This window comes from Hyla sarda, chromosome 1 (assembly GCF_029499605.1).
Source record: "Hyla sarda isolate aHylSar1 chromosome 1, aHylSar1.hap1, whole genome shotgun sequence".
Taxonomy (NCBI): Eukaryota; Metazoa; Chordata; class Amphibia; order Anura; family Hylidae; genus Hyla; species Hyla sarda.
This window is the reverse complement of record NC_079189.1, coordinates 289,953,453-289,974,813: the sequence shown is the minus strand read 5'-3', so window position 1 is coordinate 289,974,813 and position 21,361 is coordinate 289,953,453. Positions and strand designations below refer to the sequence as shown.

At 45.3% G+C, this 21,361-nt stretch overlaps 1 protein-coding gene across 1 annotated transcript; it reads left to right on the top strand.

The window, feature by feature from the left end:
* Positions 1–3,437: 3,437 nt before the first annotated feature.
* On the top strand, positions 3,438–7,971 carry RPS15 (ribosomal protein S15). The gene is made up of 4 exons (XM_056516798.1): positions 3,438–3,608; positions 4,502–4,587; positions 4,670–4,904; positions 7,822–7,971. Exons 1-4 carry the CDS (start codon positions 3,453–3,455, stop codon positions 7,933–7,935), a joined length of 591 nt encoding a protein of 196 aa, XP_056372773.1. The 5' UTR covers positions 3,438–3,452; the 3' UTR covers positions 7,936–7,971.
* The last annotated feature ends 13,390 nt before the right edge of the window (positions 7,972–21,361 follow it).

Sequence of the window (21,361 nt, the reverse complement as noted above, 5' to 3'; positions counted from 1 at the left end):
TTTCCTTTCTCTCTGACCACAGTGCTTTCTGCTAAAACCTCTGTCCATTTTAGGAACTGTCCAGAGTAGGAGCAAATCCTCATAGCAAACCTATCCTTCTCTGGACAGTTCCTTAAATGGACAGAGGTGCCAGCAGAGAGCACTGTGGTAAGGCAGAAAGGAAATGCAAAAAGAAAAGAACTTCCTGTGGAGCATGCAACAGCTGAAAAGTACAGGAAGGATTAAGATTTTTTAATAGAAGTAATTTACAAATCTGTTTAACTTTTTGGCACCAGTTGATAAAAAAAAAAAAAAAAAATTTCCAGGGGATTACCCCTTTAATGACCTAGAATACCACACATAACCTGAAGATAAGTGTGGTGCTGGTTTTCTAATCCTGGATAACCCCTATAATGTAGCTGGAAACCACGTTTATTGGGGGGGGGGGTTTGGTGCTTTTATTTTTTTTCTGTCTGTGTGAACATAGCCTAATAGAAAATTATACAGGGAGTATTTAAAAAAAAGAAATGCATGTTTTGTTAAACGCTGCCTTAGGGTAAGGGTGCTTTCACGCCATGTTTTCAGCCTACAGCTGCTGGAATCCTTTGACTTTATCCCCTTAATGACGCTGGACTTAAATGTACGTCCTGGTGAGCTGGTACTTAACACACCAGGACGTACATTTACGTCCTATACATAACCGCAAGCATCTGAGCGATGCTCTGGTCATGTGTGGCAGGTTCCGGCTGCTGACAGCAAAAAACGAAAACGTAAAAATAAAACTGTCCTTAACCCCTTAAGGACCACCGGTTTTTCCATTTTTGCACTTTTGTTTTTCCTCCTCACCTTTTAAAAATCATAACCCTTTCAATTTTGCACCTAAAAATCCATATTATGGCTTATTTTTTGCGCCACCAATTCTACTTTGCAGTGACATCAGTCATTTTACCTAAAAATCTACAGCGAAATGGGAAAAAAAATCATTGTGCGACGAAATTGAACTTGTAACTTTTGGGGGCTTTCGTTTCTACGCAGTAAATTTTTCGGTAAAAATGACACCTTATCTTTATTCTGTAGGTCCATATGATTAAAATGATACCCTACTTATCTAGGTTTGATTTTGTCGTACTTCTGTAAAAAATCATAACTACATGCAGGAAAATGTATACGTTTAAAATTGTCATTTTCTGACCCCTATAACTTTTTTATTTTTCCGCATATGGGGCGGTAAGAGGGCTCATTTATTGCGCTGTGGTCTGAAGTTTTTAGCGGTACCATTTTTGTATTGATCGGAATTTTTGATCGCTTTTTATTCATTTTTTCATGATATAAAAAGCGACCAAAAAAACGTTATTTTGAACTTTGGAATTTTTTTGCGCATACGCCATTGACCGTGAGGTTTAATTAATTATATATTTTTATAGTTCGGACATTTACGCACGCGGCGATACCACATATGTTTATATATATATTTATGTTTTGTTTTTTTTCATGGGAAAAGGGGGGTGATTTGAACTTTTATTAAGGAAAGGGTTAAATCACATTTATTAACTTTTTTTTAAACTTTTTTTTGCAGTGTTATAGCTCCCATAGGGACCTATAACACTGCACACACTGATCTTTTACACTGTTCACTGCAAAGCCATAGCTTTGCAATGATCAGCGTTATCAGCGGTCGATTGCTCAAGCCTGAATCTCATGCTTGGAGCAATCAATCGCCGAGGGGACACGCCGGAGGCAGGTAAGAGGACCTCCACTCGTGTCCCAGCTGATCGGGACACCGCATTTTCACTGCGGTGGTCCTAATCAGCCTCACTGAGCAGCCGGGCAGCTTTCACTTTCGGTTTAGACGCGACGTTCAACTTTGAACGCCACGTCTAAAGGGTTAATAGCGCGCGGCACCACGATCACTGCTGCGCGCTATTAGCCCCGGGTCCCGGCATCAGATACATGCCGGGACCGACCCGATATGACGCTGGGTCACCGTGTGACCCCGCGTTATATCGCGGGAGCCGGCCAAGGACGTGAATATACGCCCTTGGTCATTAAGGGGTTAAGGTCCAAATGGGCTGAGTCCTTAAGGGGTTAATGAGCCGACCGGAGTCACAGTTTGACTCTGGTCGGCTCATTTCTGCCCCATATCCAATTTTGTGACCAGACCTAATTCGTAGTATATTCCGGTCGGCTCATTAAAGTCAATGGATTTCAGCGCTGATCCGGCTGGGGTTACGGGAGCGCATGGTTTTCCCCTCCCTCAGCTGGAGGCTGAAAACGTGGTGTGAAGGCAGCTGCATTCACATAACGTACAGGGTATCAAGCATACCATATCCGTATCTGTTGCCGAACTATAACTGCAGCAGACCATGGTTTTCAACCCAGCAATGAAAACGGATATGGTCCAAAAATGACCCGCCCGGAGTCGCTAGCTGATATGAAAGGGGTAGGGCACTGGACAAGCAGGGATATTGCCGAAGCCAGTTTTTAATTTCACTTATATCCAACTGCTGTCTGCCCTGAACATGATGTGAATGCAGCATAAGGGTATGTTCACACTGATTAAATGGGCACTGTCACCAACTGCCCCAGTAGGCATCAGTGACGTGGTGCCTGCTGGGGAAGTCTGCCTGGTAGTGAGCACACTACCAGGCAGACAAAAAGTTATTTTTAATATAGTAAAAATTTAAATTAAAAGCAGGGAGGGGGTTAGGGATAGATTGGCAATAGGCAGGGACAGAAAAAATAGGATGGTGGGAGCTACCCTTTAATATTTGCACGGAATTCTCGCTGAAAAAATCCGCTCAGAAATTACCGTTTTTTTTTTTCTGCGCGGAATTCCACACTGCATTCCGCACAGAAATCAGTGCGGAATTTAGCGCGGCATAGGAGACATTATTTTTTTTTTTTAATTTGCGGGAATTCCGCGCAAAATCCACAGGAAAGTGTGGCGAACTGAAATTTTTTTTTACATTGAGGGTACATATGGGGTTAGGACGTGAATTCCGCATGAAGAACATGTTCATTCTTCATGCGGAACGGAATTCAGTGACAGAATTTGCAGAAATGTAATTACATACTATGGGGTTTTTCACTGCTGAATGAATTGGAGAGGAATAAGCGAGCAGAATTACTTGCGGAAACTCCTCTCCAAACCTTCAATGTGAACATTCCCTAAGTGTTTCCGAACCGGGGCACCTCCAGCTGTTGCAAAACTGGCACATAATATGCTGGGAGTTGTAGTTTTGCAACCTCTGAAGGCTGGGAAACAGTGGGGTAAGGTAGAACAAAACACATTCCCTTTGAAAGTCAAACTTGGAAACTATGTGAGAATGTTATGATTCTCCCCAAACGTATAATAAAAGATACTGTCGTCTCTGCAGTGGTTACGCTTGCTTTGTGTGTCGGCACCACACACACTGTATATGCGAGCAGTTTAGTCTAAGAACAGTCTATAAACACTGCAGCCATAAGTAAAGATGGCCGTCAACAGCAATCTCCCATGGAATCTACGGGACGGCTACAAAACGGAAGTGACGTCCTACCCACACACAGGAAGTGCGACGGCTTCTCGCGATATTTGTGCCGTAGAAACGAGATCTCTTTCTTTTCCTCCCGAGTTCCTGGAGAAGATGGTGGGTGTCTTTCTGTTTGTAACGACAATCCGATGCCATCCGTCTTTGGGGCCGCGGGTTCGGGGTTATTTTTCACGGGTGGCATATACCCTTCTCATTACGGTCTCGTGTGGCCGGTTATGGGTAGTGCCAATTATGGAATGGTGTGGTTTACTTGGGGTGGTTCCTGTCAGCTCTGTACTTGGAGCTCGAGCGTCCATGCTTGCTCGTGGTGAATGTTCCCCTATGTTGTGACTAGATAACATTATGGGTTATACTAGTGCCCCTACTGCCTTTCTGCTTACAATGCCACCTTTATTAACCCCTTGCTTGCTAACTGTGGAGAGGGTTGGTTAAAGTGTCGGGTAGTCCATATTGACTGTAGCACCCATTATACTAGGGGTGGGGGAAGGGATATAGTGAACTGATCTGTGTGAAGTGCACATTTGCTCTATGTATATAGGTGGCGTGTGCTGCAGAAATTTGATCAAAATGTTACATGATATGTAAGTGTGCCAGATCAGCTTGGTGTGCTTTCTGTCATACCAAGAACCTACCTGACATGTAGCATGTGTTTTCCGAGCCTCCAAGATATGTGGATTTGTGTTGAAAATTGATAACTTCTACTTGTAAAGTAGTGTGACTGAAATCAAACATGGCTGCCTTGCATTGAGGCTTAGCGGTGTAGGTGGCATACTTTTCTTTTTTAAATTTTTTTATTATAAAGCTAATTTTAGTGAAAGTGAACTATGGAAAAGGTGCTAAATTGATGCTGAAATATATTGTACATCACTAGATAAATTCTCACCTACAAGCATTAAAGTAGAGCAATATAGTGCAGGGTGCTACCTGGCTGGGCAGAGCATACATAGTGATGGTTGTGGTCCCATTCTAATGACAACTATTTGATGCAGGCGGACGCTGAACAGAAGAAGAAAAGGACCTTCAGGAAGTTCACATACAGAGGTGTGGACTTGGACCAGCTGCTTGATATGTCCTAGTAAGTAATGTTCTTGTACGATCGCTAGGTCTTGTGTGCCTGTGCTTCATAAGAGGCTAATGTTTTATTTCCTCTTCTCCAGTGAGCAGATCATGCAGCTGTACTGTGCCCGTCAGCGCCGGCGTCTCAACAGGGGTCTGCGCCGTAAGCAGAACTCTCTTCTGAAGCGTCTGCGTAAGGCTAAGAAGGAAGCTCCCCCAATGGAAAAACCAGAGGTCATCAAGACTCATCTGAGAGACATGATCATTTTGCCAGAAATGGTGGGCAGCATGGTGGGAGTTTACAACGGCAAAGCCTTCAACCAAGTTGAAATCAAGGTTAGTATTAAGGATCCTTTAAGATCACACTATGGAGATTCTGCACAGAATCAGCTTGAAGCAGTCTCCTAATTACCGTATTTATCGGGGTATACCACGCACTGGCCTATAACACGCACCCTCATTTTACCAAGGATATTTGGGTAAAAAAAGTTTTTTACCCAAATATCCATGGTAAAATGAGGGTGCGTGTGTGCGTGTGTGCGCGTGTATACCCCCAGGAAAGGCAGGGGGAGAGAGGCCGTCGCTGCCCGCTTCTCTCCCCCTGCCTTTCCTGGGGTCTAGAGCGCTGCTGCCGGCCCTTCTCTCCCCCTGGCTATCGGCGCCGCAGCCCGTTCTGTCCCCCTGAATATCTGTGCCGGCGCCCCATTGCCGGCACCGATAGCCAGGGGGAGAGAAGGGGCAGCGGCACCGATTGCCGGCGCCGCTGCCCTGTTGCCTCCCCCCATCCCCGGTGGCATAATTACCTGGTTCGGGTCCGCGCTGCTGCAGGCCTCCGGTGTGCGTCCCCGGCATCGTTGCTATGCGCTGCGTGGCGCATGACGTCAGTGACCCGAACCAGGTAATTATGCCACCGGGGATGGGGGGAGGCAACGGGGCAGCAGCGCCGGCAATGGGTGCCGCTGCCCCTTCTCTCCCCCTGGCTGTCGGCGCCGCTTCTCTCCCCCTGGCTATCGGTGCCGGCGCCGATAGCCAGGGGGTGAGAAGGGCCGGCAGCAGGGCTCTAGACCCCAGGGAAGGCAGGGGGAGAGAAGCGGGCAGCGATGTCCTCTCTCCCCTGCCTTTCCTGGGAGTGTATCGGCGTATAACACGCACATAGACTTTAGGCAAAAAAATTTAGCCTAAAAAGTGCGTGTTATACGCCGATAAATACGGTATGTCATTGGGATTCTTCTGCTTAGTTCACAGGCCGGTAGTTTTGTAGCTGGCTTTCCAATGAAAAGTGTAATTCTTGTGGAAGAATGGGATGACCCTATCTGCCATGACGATTAAAGGGGTACTTTTTATTTATTTTTTTAAATCAACTGGTGCCAGAAAGTTAGATTTATAAATTACTTCTATTAAAAAAATCTTTATCCTTCCAGTACTTATTAGCAGCTGTATATTACAGATAAAGTTCCTTTCTTTTTGGATTTTTTTTTTCCTGTCCAGTGCTCTGACACATGTCTGTATCAGAAACTGTCCAGAGCAACATATGTTTGCTATGATTTGCTCCTGCTCTCAATAGTTCCTGAAACGGACAGAGGTGTCAGCAGAGCACTGTGGACCGAAATAAAGTAGTACAAAGAGAGGAACTTTCTCTTTAATGTACAGGAAGGATAAAGATTTTTTTAATAGAAGTAATTTACACATCTGTTCAACTTTCTGCCACCAGTTGATTAAAGTTTTCCATCGGAGTACCCCTTTAAGTGCCAAATCCAGATGGCTGAATTTCCTCAGTGTGAATAGAGCCTAACTCACTGCTTATACCACGATGTAACCCATTCCTGACTGCCAGGCACTAGAACTACTCAAAGGTGCATGCAGTGTTCACATATTCTATGGGTGGCATTCTAGCCTTATACCAGGCAAGTGTCTAAAGATTGCTATATGCTTTCATTTGTTCGGCCCTCAGTTCTCACCTTAAACGTTCCGAACTGCCTAAATGTTAGTATTTTTAATGGTAAAGGGAAAGCTGCAATCACACCTTTTTGGCGCTGGCTAATCCCTTTCAGAACAATAGAGTTGAGCAAAAAACATCCAATATCCATAGAGCGCATGCACTCTTCGCTTCTTCGGGAGTGCCAAACGTACCTGTTCTGGAGATCTCTAGTGAGGGGGGCTTAGCAGTTGGACCTGCTGCAAGCAAACTCTTAACTCGAGCGATCAGTATCGGGACTGATACTGGACATTTGCACGACTACTTGTCCAGCTTTAACCCAAGAGATGCCGCGATCAAAGTGGCATCTTAAGTCCTGAAGTTAACTGCCGGTTAGCTCAGGGATACTGATCGGAATCACCATGGTGAAATTGCGGTGTCCTGTTCAGCTGAGGACGGCCGGAGGTCCCTTTCCGTGCTCCGTGCTGTCCAATCGTTGCTCCTTTACTACTGCCTGCCATGAATGGCTGTAGCAAAGGAGTACCGGTAACGTTGATCTATGCTATGGTATATCATTGATCAGTGTATGCAATATACAGATTGCATGTAATAGTGCTCTATGGGGACTAATAGTGAAGAAAAACCTTTGACACCCCTTTCCTACTATTCTGCAGTATGATAAAGGAATCTCGCCACATTGTCAAAAGGTGCTGATGTATACTGTAGCAGGCCATAATTTCAGTGGCCTAAAGACAAAAGTATTTCATACGATTAGTTCATTCATTCAGATTTAGGATGTTATCTTAGTGTTCCCTTTATTTTTTTTGAGCAGCGTATATACCCTTGAGTAAAAACTAAACTGTCAAATGAGGGAGGGGGGGTAGGGGAAGAGATGGCGGGCACTAGTACAGAGGTTTCCATCACACTGAAAACAGTCCAGTCTGCAGGCAGCATATCATGGCGCAGGAGGTGCTGAGCAGATTTTGTGAGTTCTGTAATACGTTGACATTAACGTAAACTCAGTAGCTGACTGCTTTCTAGATGCACACTTTATACACAGATAACTCAGTGAGTAGGACTGCCCAAATGACTAAGCAGAATAAGCAAAGATTTAAATGCATAAGTGACACGTTATCTTGGAACTTTTCACACACAACTGTCAATCTGCTCAGCTCCTGCTCTATTATGTATGTAGATTGGACTGCATTTTTAATGTGACTGCTTCCCTATAAGTGATGGTAACCTGATTCTATGAAGGTTTATGCAGATATGTTGCATGGATCCACTGGCAGTGAATAAACATAACCGGTACTTACACTTTTCTTTTCCCTTTTGCAGCCCGAGATGATTGGCCACTATCTGGGTGAATTTTCCATCACTTACAAGCCTGTAAAACATGGCAGACCTGGTATTGGTGCCACTCACTCCTCCAGGTTTATTCCACTGAAGTAAATGCTTATCTTGTAAATAAAGGTGGTTTTTCCAGTCTCCTGTCTTCTTGTTTAACTTTTGTTGTGCAGTTAAAAACAAATTCTCCTGGTGACCCATTTAACCCCTTAAGGACTGAGCCCTTTTTCACCTTAAAGGGGTACTCCGGTGAAAACCTTTTTCTTTTAAATCAACTGGTGGCAGAAAGTGAAACATATTTGTAAAATTACTTCTATTAAAAAAATCTTAATCCTTCCTGTACTCATTAGCTGCTGAATGCTACAGAGGAAATTCCTTTCTTTTTGGAACACTGATGACATCACGAGCACAGTGCTCTCTGCTGACATCTCTGTCCATTTTAGCAACCATCATAGCAGATGTATGCTATGGGCAGAATGGTGGCTCAGGGGTTAGCACTGCTGCCTTGCAGTGCTGGGGACTTCGGTTCAAATCCCACCAAGGACAACAAGAAATAAAGCATTATTATAATAACGTCAGCAGAGAGAACTGTGCTCAGGATGTCATCTGAGAGAGCATTCCAAAAAGAAAAGAATTTCCTCTGTAGTATTCAGCAGCTAATAAGTACAGGAAGGATTAAGATTTTTTTAAATAGAAGTAATTTACAAATATGTTTAACTTTCTGCCACCAGTTGATTTAAAAGAAAAATGGTTTTCACCGGAGTACCCCTTTAAGGCTAAGCCTTTATATATATTTTTTTTATTTTTATTTTTTATTTTTTTGCAATTCTGACCACTGTTACTTTATGCATTAATAACTCTGGGATGCTGTTACCAATTCTGATTCAGTGTTTTTTTTTCCTGACCTATTCTACTTAGTGGTAAATTTGTCGATGCTTGCATAATTTCTTGGTGAAAAATGGCAAAATTTGATGAGAGAATTGAAAATTTAGCATTTTTGACTTTGTAACTCTCTGCTTGTAAGGAAAATGGATAGTCCAATTTTTATTCACAAATACAATGTCTACTTTATGTTGACATAATAAAGTTGACATGTTTTTACTTTTTATGACATCAGAGGGATTCAAAGTATAGCAGCAGTTTTTAAAATTTTCACAAATTTCATAATCTGAATTTTTCAGGGACCAGTTAAGTTTGAAGTGGGTTTTGAGGGGCCAGTCTGTGAGAAATACCCCATTATAGAAACTACACCCCTCACTAGTCAAAATGACATTCAGTAAGTTTAACCCTTTAGGTGTTTCACAAGAATAGCAGCAAAGTGAAGAAAAATCTAAATCTACATTTTTTACACTAACATGTTCTTGTAGCACCATTTTTTTTCAGCTCCCCAAAATTTACAAACCTCCCATGTTGCCAGAACAGCAGAAACTCCTCACATGTGACACCATTTTGGAAACTGCACCCCTCACAGAATTTAGTAATGGGTGCAGTGAGCATTTACACTCCACTGGCGTTTGACAGATCTCTGGAACAGTGGGCTGTGTAAATGAAAAATAAAATTTTTCATTTTCACGGAACAATGTTCAAAAAACTTGACACCTGTGGGGTGTAAGTGCTCACTGCACCCCTTATTACATTGCTTGAGGGGTGTAGTTTCCAAAATGGGGTCACGGGGGGGGGGGCAGGCACTGTTCTGGCACCACAGGGGGGCTTTGTAAACACACACTGCCTTCAATTCCAGACACATTCTCTCTCCAAAAGCCTGATGGCGCTCCTACTCTTCTAAGCATTGTAGTTCGCCCGCAGAGCACTTTACTCCACATTTAGGGCATTTCCATACTCAGGAGAGATGGTTACACATATTGTGGGGCTTTTTTCCTATTACCCCTTGTGAAAATGAAAAATTTGGCATACAGTATATCCCGACATATAAGACCACTTTTTAACCCCAAATTTTCTTCTGAAAAGTTGGGGGTTGTCTTATACGCCGGGTATTGAGATCCGGGATAGGAAAACTTCTGGTTATCTGCCCAGGCCAGCTCCTGTGTGTCGCTGCAGGCGTGGGCAAAGGCGACGGCAAAGGCTGTCCGGGCATGCTGGGAGTTGTAGTTTTACAACAGCTGGAGGCCCCCTGATTTTTAGTATACAGTATTAGTTTTTACTTGCTCTGGCCGGCCCCCGCCTGCAGCCACACACTGAGCCGGCCCGGGCAGATAATCATAGGTATTCCTATGCCGGTCATCCTTGTGTCCCGAAAAATCTTTTCGGGACATAAGGATGTCTGCCGGTCACTTACCATTCCCCGGCGTCCTCCTGCGGTCTGGTCCTCCATCTCTATGGTTGTACGCATGGGACGTCAGTGACGTCACGTGCCTACAACCATAGAGGCAGAGGAGCGCAGGACCAGGACGACGCGCGCCAACCGGGGCCAGGTGAGCGGCCGTGCTATCTTAAGTGATCCGGTCACCGCTCCCCGGTTCTGGCACCTACTGTTATGGTCCATAGGCCATAGCAGTAGATGGTGACCCGGGCCGAAGGAGTGGTGATTGGAACACACTGGGGGCAGACCAGTACAGACATACAGCCTGCAGCCATACACTGTATATGGCTGGAAGCTGTATGTCTGTTGGGGGGAGCTGCCTACTATTGTGGGGGAGCTGCTGACCTATTGTGGGGGGAGCTGCCTACTATTGTGGGGGGACATGATGCCTACCTAATGTGGGGAGAGCTACAAGGTACCGTACATTGGGGTAGTCGAGCATATCCCAAACTCTATATTTTAACTGTAAAGGTTGGGGGTCGTCTTATACGTCGGCATATACGGTGACACCAGAATTTTAGTGAAATAAAAAAATTTCATTTTCATGTCCAACTTAAACAAAAATTCTTCAAACACCTGTGGGGTGTTAAGGCTCACTACACCCCTTATGTTCCGTGAGTGGTGTAGTTTCCAAAGTGGGGTCACATGTGTTTTTTTTTTTTTTTTTCCAGCCACCCCTGTGCAAATCACCTCAAATGAACATATGGCGCTCTTACTCCTGAGCCTTGTGTGCCCACAGAGCATTTTATGTCCACATAATTGGTATTTCTGTACTCAGAAGAAATTGCGTTACAAATTTTGGGGGTCTTTTTTTCCTTTTGTGAAAATGAAAGTATGGGGCCACACTAGCATGTTAGTGTAAAAAATAAAAACAAATTTACAATAACATGCTGGAGTAGACCCCAACTTTACCTTTTCATGAGGTGTAAAAGGAGAAAAAGCCCCCCAAAATTTGTTAGGCAATTTCTCCTGAGTACGGAAATACCCCATATGTGGCCCTAAACTGTTGCCTTGAAATACGACAGGGCTCCGAAGTGAGAGCATCATGCGCATTTGAGGCCTAAATTAGGGATTTGCATAGGGATGGACCTGGATACAAGAATTACCCTACAGCAGGGTTTCCCAAACAGGATGCCTCCAGCTGTTAAACTCCCAGCATGCATGGACAGTCAATGGCTTTCAACACTGGGAGTTGTTTTGCAACAGCTGGAGGCTCCATTTTAGAAACCCGTGCCATTCCAGACGTTTCTCGTTTTTATTTGGGGGAGGGGGTAAATGTGTATGGGTATATGTAGAGTTTTACTATTTTTATTTTGTGTAGGGTTTTAAGAATACATTTACACGAGCAGGGGTTCACAGCGAATATCCCGCTGGGAGTATGAGCTGCAGCGGAAAATTTGCTGCATCTCAAACTTGCAGAGAGACGCTCTCTGTAAACCCCTGCCTGTGTGAATGTACCCTGTACATCCAGCTGTTGCAAAACTACAACTCCCAGCATGCCCTTTGGCTGTGCGTGCATGCTGCGGGTTGTAGTTATGCAACAGCCGGAGGCACACTGGTTGCAAAACAGTTTGTTACTTATCTCAAAGTTTCACAACCAGTGTGCCTCTAGCTGTTGCAAAAGTTCAACTCCCAGCAGGTACGGATAGCCAGAGGGCATTCTGGTAGTTGTAGTTTGGCAACTCCTAGAAGGCAGCAGTGAAGATCACTTACCACTGATCTTCACTGCTGCCTCCGTCTCCTTACTGCAGCCGTGATCGCTGGTCCCGCTGGTGGCCTCCTTGTGGACTCCGGTACCTGCCGCCATCTTCTCCCCGCTCTGCCCCAACATCCAGGGGCGGGCAGAGCGGGGATTTGAACTTAAACCCTTCTGCCCCCCAACTGCCATTGGTCCTAACCGACCAATGGCAGGGTATAGCAGGAGGTGGCACCACTGCCACCTCGCTCCTATCCTTCAGGATGATTGGTGGGCTATCGCGTCACCAGAGACCCGATCAGCCTGGAATCGCCAAACTGAATTGATCAGTGATTTGCAGCAACCCCCCCCCAGGGGTTGTCATGGGATCCCTGCTGAATGATTTCAGCAGGCATCCCGATCCGGTCCCTGACCGGCTAGCGATGGGGACTGAAATTCCCATGGGCTTACCCATACGCCCCCAGTCATTCAGGACTCTAAAGCGGGGCCGTATGGCTACACCCTCAGTCTTTAAGGGGTTAAAGGAGTATTTTGGTTAAAAAAAAAATGTATATAAATAAAACCCCAAGACTTATAACTTTCCAATATAGTGTTACAATATAGCTGCAGTAGGGATGGCTCACTGCCCGAAACTCAATTGGTAAGACCGAGCTAGCCAGGCAGCGCACCTATACCCCTGGTGCAGAAAAGAATAAACTAAAATGAGGCAGAATACTGGCGCTTGAGGTCTTATTAATTTATGCACACTGATGATGGTATAATAGCTATAGTTTAATATGGGTAGATTATAGACAGAGTATAAAATATGATAAACAAAAAATGTGCATAGTACACAGGGTGTGGGTAAACGACTAAAATCCGCTTATTAAAATAAGTACATTTAGGGTTAAATCACCACAACCAAAATTACTCAATGAGGTAATGCAATGTGAGATCTTAGATAAATATAACAGTATATCCCACTGTAATAGCAATCTGAGAAGATATTGATCGATCTTGCAAAATTTACGGGGTGTCTATATAGTTCATATTATCTTATGCACTTAATACATTTTTGTTTCCTAAAAAAAAAAAAAACTTCCAAATTTAAGAATAATTGCATCAAAATGGTGTGCAACACCTTCCACTAGGCAGACGCCAGCTTGCACTGGTCCACCTGCAACACGTCACTCCCCCCACTGTCTCTACTGCAATATAGTGTTAGCACCAAATTGTACTGGTTTTAGCATCCTTGACCATGATGTTGTATAATCCTTTCACTTTCAGTGTGATGCTGTCTTCTGCTCCCCGACTTCCCTCTCTCTCCCAAGACAATACATTATTCTCTGCTGTCTCGGGAGGAATGGCTGGTTATTATCCCCAGGGCTCTAGCTCTCCCTGAGTGATGTCACTACCACTGACCAGTCCCTACAGCTTACATAATCAGCTTACTTTCATAAACCCCTATACAAGCACGTACCTCGGCTTTAGGGAGAATGAGGTGTGTTTTGGCTAAGATCAAGTGTAGTATCTGTTCTTATCAGTTTCATGCCGGTGGCAGTCCACACCGATGAGGAGTTGGTGGGGATGGGTGCTGCATGGAGGTCGCAGGTGTGCCATGGTGTTCCGGGGCTGGTTCTGAGGAATCAGCCTGACGGCTGCCCCGATGTGACCTATTCCCTCCGGGTCTCGTCATGAGGCTGAGAGGGTCTAGAGCCGAGGTACTTTTGTGCCTCAGGGAGTGGTGACCCCGAGGTGCCGAAACTCACTGGGTGTACTGGCTCACTGAGTGGAAGCACAGGCACCATAATCTCTTCACCTTGTGACACTCATCTCTTGATCCCCGGCCTTCTGGCTAGGATCAGAGAGCTTTTTATAGATCCGGCCGCATGTCCGGGCAGTATATCTGCACACATTCACATTTATTTTTGTCTCACTTTTTACTTATAGTGTGTCCACTGAATTTGTCATGATGCGGTAGCCCTTCTGGGTGTCCCTCCTGGCAGTCTAGGGGAGGTGTGTGTAGCCATTAGGTACCGCACCTCCCTGCAAACACCCTGGGTACTCCTGCTTTGGCAGGGTACCTACCGTTATCGGCTCTGCAGGCATATACCTTGGCTGATGCCAAGGGGGATGCTGGGAGCATTTGTGGTCCCTTAGTAGCTTCGGCGAGAAGGGACATCGAACCTGGAACCTCGCAGGTACCTTTTGGTCCGGAGGTGAAGGGTATGGTTTGTTGGGGGGGCCTCTCTCTCACGTTTTTTTTTTGTGTAACACGTTTGCACTTTTTCTTGCACTTTGGGTGATTCGAGAGCACGTTCCTCGGCTCTTAGTAAGAAAAAAAAGAATGAGGTGTGTTTACAGTAAGCTGCCTTGTGCTGAGCAGGAGTGCTGTGAGGGAAAGCAATGCATTCTGGTTATTGTAGTATTGGGCAACTGCTCAACCAGGATGTGCAACCAGGATAAATGGATTTTTCATATGCTTCTGGAGTTTTTTTTTTAATGTATCTGGATGCCTTGAATACACAGCCCACTTCAGGTCTTGCCACAACACCTTAATACAGTTAAAGACCCAGAACACAAATCTTTTTCAGCCTGTGATGTCCCAGTACAGGACATGGTCCTGTACTACCCTTAGACCCTGTCAGGTTGAATCCCTCAGTGACCTGGGGGCTCCCCTGCAAGGTCTCCCCTTGTTGTTTTTATAGAGGTGTGTGTGTCACTTTAATGCCTAGACAGGATCCCTATGTATAGGTAGTATAGAGGACTTGTGGGAGGTCTCAAGGACCTGTGTAAGTTTGTCACATGTTATGCAGTTTCATGATTTCTTGTCACATGTTCTCCCAGAGAGCACCAGCTTAACCTATGACCTGCAGCTTGACCAATGGGCTTTAGTCCAGCCCCCTACTATATAAAGGGGCAGCCATTACAATTATCTCTCTTCTCTTGGAGATTCCATCTGCTACTGAGCAGAGCAACCACCAGAGATCTCTGTGCAAGTGATTAGCATCTTGAAGACCCCAAAAGCTACAGTCATTCCAGTAAGTCTCAAGTCTATGTCTGCTGTCACTACAAGTAGTCAAGTTCTGCACATAGTCAAGTCAAGTCTAATTTCAAGTCAAGTTAACTACAAGTATATTGGTCCAGCAAGCTGTGAGGTCTCTGGGTCCTGGCCACTTCTCTGGGAATTCTGTGAAGATAATTACACCTGTCTTCTACTCGGTAAAGCCTCTGTTTGACCATAACTGGCTGTGGACTCTCATTTCACTTCAAGCAATTGGGATAGCGGAGAATCCGGGAGTGTGGTGTTTCTGGAACCCGAAAATCACACTGGCGTTGCGAACACTAGGGGTTAATACCATCCAGCTCCCGGGGTTAATACAATCTGATCCGACCACTCACAACGCTACACTCGTGGTCCCGCCATTTCACCCGGTGGTTCACCACAACTTTGGTGTCACGCAACAGGATACGGATGTGTGCCTTAACCACTCAGCCACCCAGTCAAGTCAGGCCAACCATCAACAGTATGTGAGTGTGTGCCATAGGCGAGTTGCCGTAAGTCCTACCCCCAAGTCTGAACTGTGTCTAATTGAAGATTTCATGCCTTTGCAAAAAAGTGTGCGCCAGCAAAGTGTACGGGACTGTGTTGTTGAAATAAGTTTATGTGCTGGCGCTGAAGAAGTAGTAGGGGAGGTGAAAATTACAGTGTTGTCGGTGGTGAAAAAGTCTGCAAAAATTGGAGTTACAATGTGCAACATTAGAACAGAAGCCATGTTATGCGCCAAAATGTCTGTTGTACCTGCAAGGGTTAAAGATGTGCTGGAAAAGCGTGCCAAAGATTCCCGCCAGAGCCAGCGTCCCACCCCCGGGCGTGGAAACAATATTGTGGAACTTGAAAGGTCCGCCCCTTGTTGCCAGGGGGGGCAGATGAAGAGGATGAGGATGCACCGCTGAGTCACTTACGGTCAGGGGCTCTGATGATGACGTCCTTCCAGCTGGCGGCCATCTTGTTGGAGACCGATATAAAAGGCGAAGCGGAGGCTGACCTCTTTTGTCTACCGGAAGTACTAGCTGAGAGCAGCAACATGGCGGAGTCACAGTGATCCACGTACACCAAGAGCCCTAAGATGGAGTCGGAGGATTGCCGCGGTGGCGGCGAAGATGTTCCACCAGCTATCGGAGCGACTGAATCGATTGTCCCTCGGGGCCGATTACACCTCCATGAAGGTGCCGCTACCTGAGGAAGACAAGTGGGCCACAGCACCAGTGGAGGAGACACCGGAGACTTCCGGAGGGCCGTCACCGAAGAGACTGTCGCCTCATCACCGCAGCTGGGGTTCCTGGGCTGAGATCCCGACAGAGTCTGATGTAAGTACCCCGACGGAAGCCGATTTTTCCACTCCCTTCTCCTCCAGCCTTGAGCCAGTACCCCAGGCCCCACAGTTTACAGCATGTCATCAGTCATCACAGCCATCAGTACGTCCACCGTCACTACCGCTCCCTAAGTGTCTGTTCAGCGATGAGACGAGTCTTATCAGATACATTCGGGAGCACCTAATTCCCTTGCCCGGGAAGTGTCTACCCTCAGTCCCTCCAGCCCAATCCGAAAAGGCCAAAAGAGATGGCGAGGTGGCCGCCGCTGTCGAGGAACTGAGGGCCCTGAAGCTGCAGAGATATGGGCTGAAGCTGCTTCCATTCGAAGAAAGACAGCAGCAGCAGAAGGACACGAAGCAGCTAGAGGCACTGTATATCCACCGACTGGAGTAAGCACCCCAAGAGGGTGAGACAACCAATTACAGCCTGTCCCACGTGTCCTGGGACACCCCTATTGACCGCATCCACTGGGAAAGAAAATTGCCAGAAAGAAAGAAGGTTGTTTAAATAACTTGTGTACAGTAAATACCAGACTTGGTTGCAAGACTGACTGTTGTGCAGTAGCACACTTTGCTATTTCAGGTTCCTGCAACTGTTCAAGATTTGTGCCTGGAAAGACTGTGTCAAGAAAAGTTCTCCTGTTTGCAACCAACCCTCGTAAGTCATGTGCCCAGCTTCGGCCGAGAGACTCCTTGATGTAGGAGATTCAATTAAGCAATGTGCCAGGCATTAGCCGAGAGACTCCTTGATGTAGGAGATTCAATTAAGCAATGTGCCAGGCATTAGCTGAGAGACTCCTTGAGGTCGGTGATTCTAACTGATCTGACCAAAGCAAAAGAACTCCTTGTGTACATGGACTACTGAGCAGTGCATGAATTCTTAGATACTCTTAATAGAGATCTAAAGTAATATATTTTGGGTTTAGTAAAAATGGTCATGGAGGTACACTGAATTGTGGTGGTCCTGTTGTGATGGTCCTATGTTGTGTTATCAATGTCAAATGTCAGATAAAATGTATAAAGTTATTGTACACTAAAAGTCAGTGTGTACGGTCATTTTACTAATTTATGATGTCTGGTTGTCTCCTTACAGGGGTTTATCCTGATACGGTCAGGAGGAGCACATATTATCCCTTCACCAGCATCTTGTACATGTAAAATAATATGTGTAGTACACTACAGTACACATAGTTGTGTACACCATTAAAGTACACATAGTTCAGTATACCTAAGTCAAGTATACCTCAGTCACATAAAGTAGAGCTGTATCACTCACATTACACAGTCTCCTAACAGTCATATGTCAAATGTGTATAGAGTGATATGTTTTTGTGTTCGTGTGCAGGATACTTTCCTGGCCAGAAAGTACTCCTGAAACTAACCGAAAGCACGTAGTCAGTAAAAGGTAACGTGAATGTCAAAATGTTATCTGTATTTATTGTCTAGCATAAATATGTCTAGAGTAGCCAGTAATAATAGTGTTCTGGGGAGTATGTGTTTTATGCCAATGGACCCCAGTAGCCAAGGTATTGGGCAGAGAGCTTCCGGCAACCCAAATCGCCAATGTGTAATTCATAGTCATAAGTCTAGTCGTGTATACAATATTTAGTATATAGTCTAGTCGTGTACAGTATATCACATGCATAGTCAAAAATTTCATGTTATGTTTAGTAAACAGTTGTGCAAGTCAGTAAATGCATAGTCCAGTGGGCATAGTCAAAAGGTCCTTACAAGTACAGTAAATATATATGTACAAGTTACACAACATCATTAATCCTGTTCAACCACAAGTCAGAGCGTGTATGGACAATTGATACAAAGACTCTAGTGTTATTTGTTATTTCACAAGCCTGAAATGGACGTTTGTGTACTAAATGCCTCAGGACTGCATCTGGTCCACGGCCATTCGCCTCTCAACGCTGACAGAACTTATGTCGAGGACAACTTATGTTAAGTAAGGGGGTTTGTGATGTCCCAGTACTACCCTTAGGTCCTGTCAGGTTGAGTCCCTCAGTGACCTGGGGGCTCCCCCTGTTGGTTTTATAAAGGTGTGTGTGTCACTTTAATGCCTAGACAGGATCCCTATGTAAGTAGCATAGAGGACCTGTGGGAGGTCTCAAGGACCTGTGTAAGTCTGTCACGTTATGTTATGCAGTCACATGATTTGTTGTCACATGTTTTCCCAGAGAGCACCAGCTTAACCTATGACCCGCAGCTTGACCAATGGGCTTCAGTCCAGCCCCCCACTATATAAAGGGGTGGCCATTACAATTCTCTCTCTTCTCTTGGAAATTCCATCTGCTACTGAGCACAGCAAACACCAGAGATCTCAGTGCAAGTGATCAGTATCTGGAAGACCCCAAAAGCTACAGTCATACCAGTAAGTCTCAAGTCTATGTCTGCTGTTCCTACAAGTAGTCAAATCCTGCACATAGTCAAGTTGTCACACTCACGTTTCAGAAGAGAGGAACTCCAGTGGATGTGGATCCGCTGGACCTGTGTGGCAGATGACTCGGACCGTACCAGGGAGCGGAGTCTAAGGTGCCGCTGGTTTTTACCAGAGCCCACCGCAAAGCGGGATGGACTTGCGGCAGGCGGCACCCAGGTCGCTACCCCTGGCACGGCTCGACCACACAGGCGGCTGAGGAGATGCGAGGCACAGGAGGGATAAAGCAGCTCGTAGTCAGGATAGCAGAAGGTCAAGGCAGGCGGCAAAGTAGCGTAGGCAGGACGTAGCAGGAGGTCAGTAGGCAGATGGCAGAGGAGCAAGGTCAAGTCACAAAGCAAAGGATCAGATACAGGGTAAGGCAACTCTCTGGAATGCTTTCTCTCAAGCACAAGGCAACAAAGATCCAGCAGGGAAGTGAGGAGGGTGGAGGAATTTATCAATGAGCCACAGGTGAATTACACTAATAAGCCCGGGGACATGCGCGCCGGAGCAGAGAGGCAGAGGCTGGGGCAGGAGAAGCCCCGCCAGTAGCAGGTAAGGGGACCATGCGCTCAAGGCCAGTGTGTGCGGCTGGAGCTCATAACGTAACACAAGTCAAGTCTAATTTCAAGTCAGGTTAACTGCAAGTATATTGATCCAGCAAGCTGCGAGGTCCTATGTGTCCTGGCCACCTCCCTGGGAATTCTGGCCTTAGCTGTGAAGATAATTACACCTGTCTTCTACTCAATAAAGCCTCCGTTTGACCATAATTGGTTATGGACTCTCATTTCACTTCTAGCAATTGGGATAGCGGAGAATCCGGGAGTGTGGTGTTTCCGGAACCCGAAAACCACACTGGCGTCACGAACACTAGGGGTTAATACCATCTGATCCCACCACTCACAACGCTACACCCGTGGTCACGCCATTTCACCTGGTGGTTCACCACAAGCCATTCTATAGTTCATTTACAGTGTCTCACATAAGTAAGTACACCCGTCACATTATTTTTTCATGTGACAACACTAAAGAAATGACTCTCTGCTACAAAGTAGAGTGCACAGCCTGTATAACAGTGTTTAAAAAGGTGTCCTGGCCTTAGACATCTTATCCTCTATCCGAAGCATAGACATCTTATCCTCTATCCAAAGGATCATGGGCCCCACCACTGTCGGGCGCTGCACAGAGATTGCTAAGGTCCCAATGGCAGGACCCCTGCGATCAGACATCCTTTGGATAGGGGATAAGATGTATAAGGTCGGAATACCCCTTTAATGTTATGGCCCCTCAAAATAACTCAACACGCAGCCATTAATGTCTAAACCTTAGCAACAAAAGTGAGTACATCCCAAAGTGGAACTGTCCAGATTGGGCCCAATATTTTGTGTGGCCACCATTTTATAGCACTTCCAGAGCTTCACAGGTTGCCACTGGAACCCTCTTCCACTCCTCTATGATGACATGATGCTCCAACAACTTCCGTTTGAGGAAGACCCATAGATTCCACAATAGGGTTTAAGTCTGGAGACATATTTGATCAGTACATTACTTTTACCTCAGCTTCCTTTGCAGAGCAGTGGTCATCTTGGAGGTGTGTTTTGGGTTGTTATCATGTTGGAGTACTGCCCTGCAGCCCAGTCTCTGAAGAGAGGAGATCGTGCTCTGCTTCAGTATGTCACAGTACATGTTGGTATTCATGGTTCCCTCAAGGAACTGTAGCTCCACAATGCCAGCAGCACTCATGCAGCCCAAGACCATGACACTCTCTCTATGTTTTGACTGTAGACATATGTCTATTTTCCAAAGACAACCACTGGATATGACTCATACACTAAACTTGTTTGGTTGACAATATCAAGGCGTCTTCTGAGTTGACCCTGTCCTGTAAAGCCCTCCATGCTGCAGCTCAGTTTCAGGGTCTTGGCAATCTTCTTATAGGCTGGACCATTTTTATGTAGAGCAACAATTCTTTTTTTCAGATCCTCAGAGAGTTCTTTGCCATTAGGTGCCATGCTTAACTTCTAGTGACCAGTATTAGAGAGTGTGAGAGCGATAACACCAAATTTAAGACACCTGATTCAACTTTGTTACATTAATGAGTTACATGACAACAGGGAGGTAAAATGTCTAATTGGGCCCAATTTGGACAATTCCTCTTTGGGGTGTATGTTTTTGTTCCCAAGGTTAAGTTATTTTGATACCCATGTTTATTCTATTATTGTACAGGGTGGGCCATTTATATGGATACACCTTAATAAAATGGGAATGGTTGGTGATATTAACTTCCTGTTTGTGGCACATTAGTAAATGTGAGGGGGGAAACTTTTCATGATAGGCGGTGACCTTGACGACCATTTTGAAGTCGGCCATTTTGAATCCAACTTTTGTTTTTTCAATAGGAAGAGGGTCAGTTGACACATCAAACTTATTGGGAATTTCACAAGAAAAACAATGATGTGCTTGGTTTTAACCCCTTAAGGACCACAGGTTTTTCCGTTTTTGCACTTTCGTTTTTTTCTCCTCACCTTTTAAAAATCACAACCCTTTCAATTTTTCACCTAAAAATCCATATGATGGCTTATTTTTTGTGCCACCAATTCTACTTTGCAGTGACAATAGTCATTTTACCCAAAAATCTACAGCAAAACGGGAAAAAAAATCATTGTGCAACGAAATTGAAGAAAAAACGCCATTTTGTAACTTTTGGGGGCTTCCGTTTCTACACAGTACAT

Coding starts and splice junctions, on each gene's coding strand:
- RPS15 (XM_056516798.1), top strand. CDS start 3,453: ATGGCCGTCAACAGCAATCTCCCATGGAATCTACGGGACGGCTACAAA. Junction 3,609..4,501: donor CCGAGTTCCTGGAGAAGATG/GTGGGTGTCTTT, acceptor TATTTGATGCAG/GCGGACGCTGAACAGAAGAA. Junction 4,588..4,669: donor CAGCTGCTTGATATGTCCTA/GTAAGTAATGTT, acceptor CCTCTTCTCCAG/TGAGCAGATCATGCAGCTGT.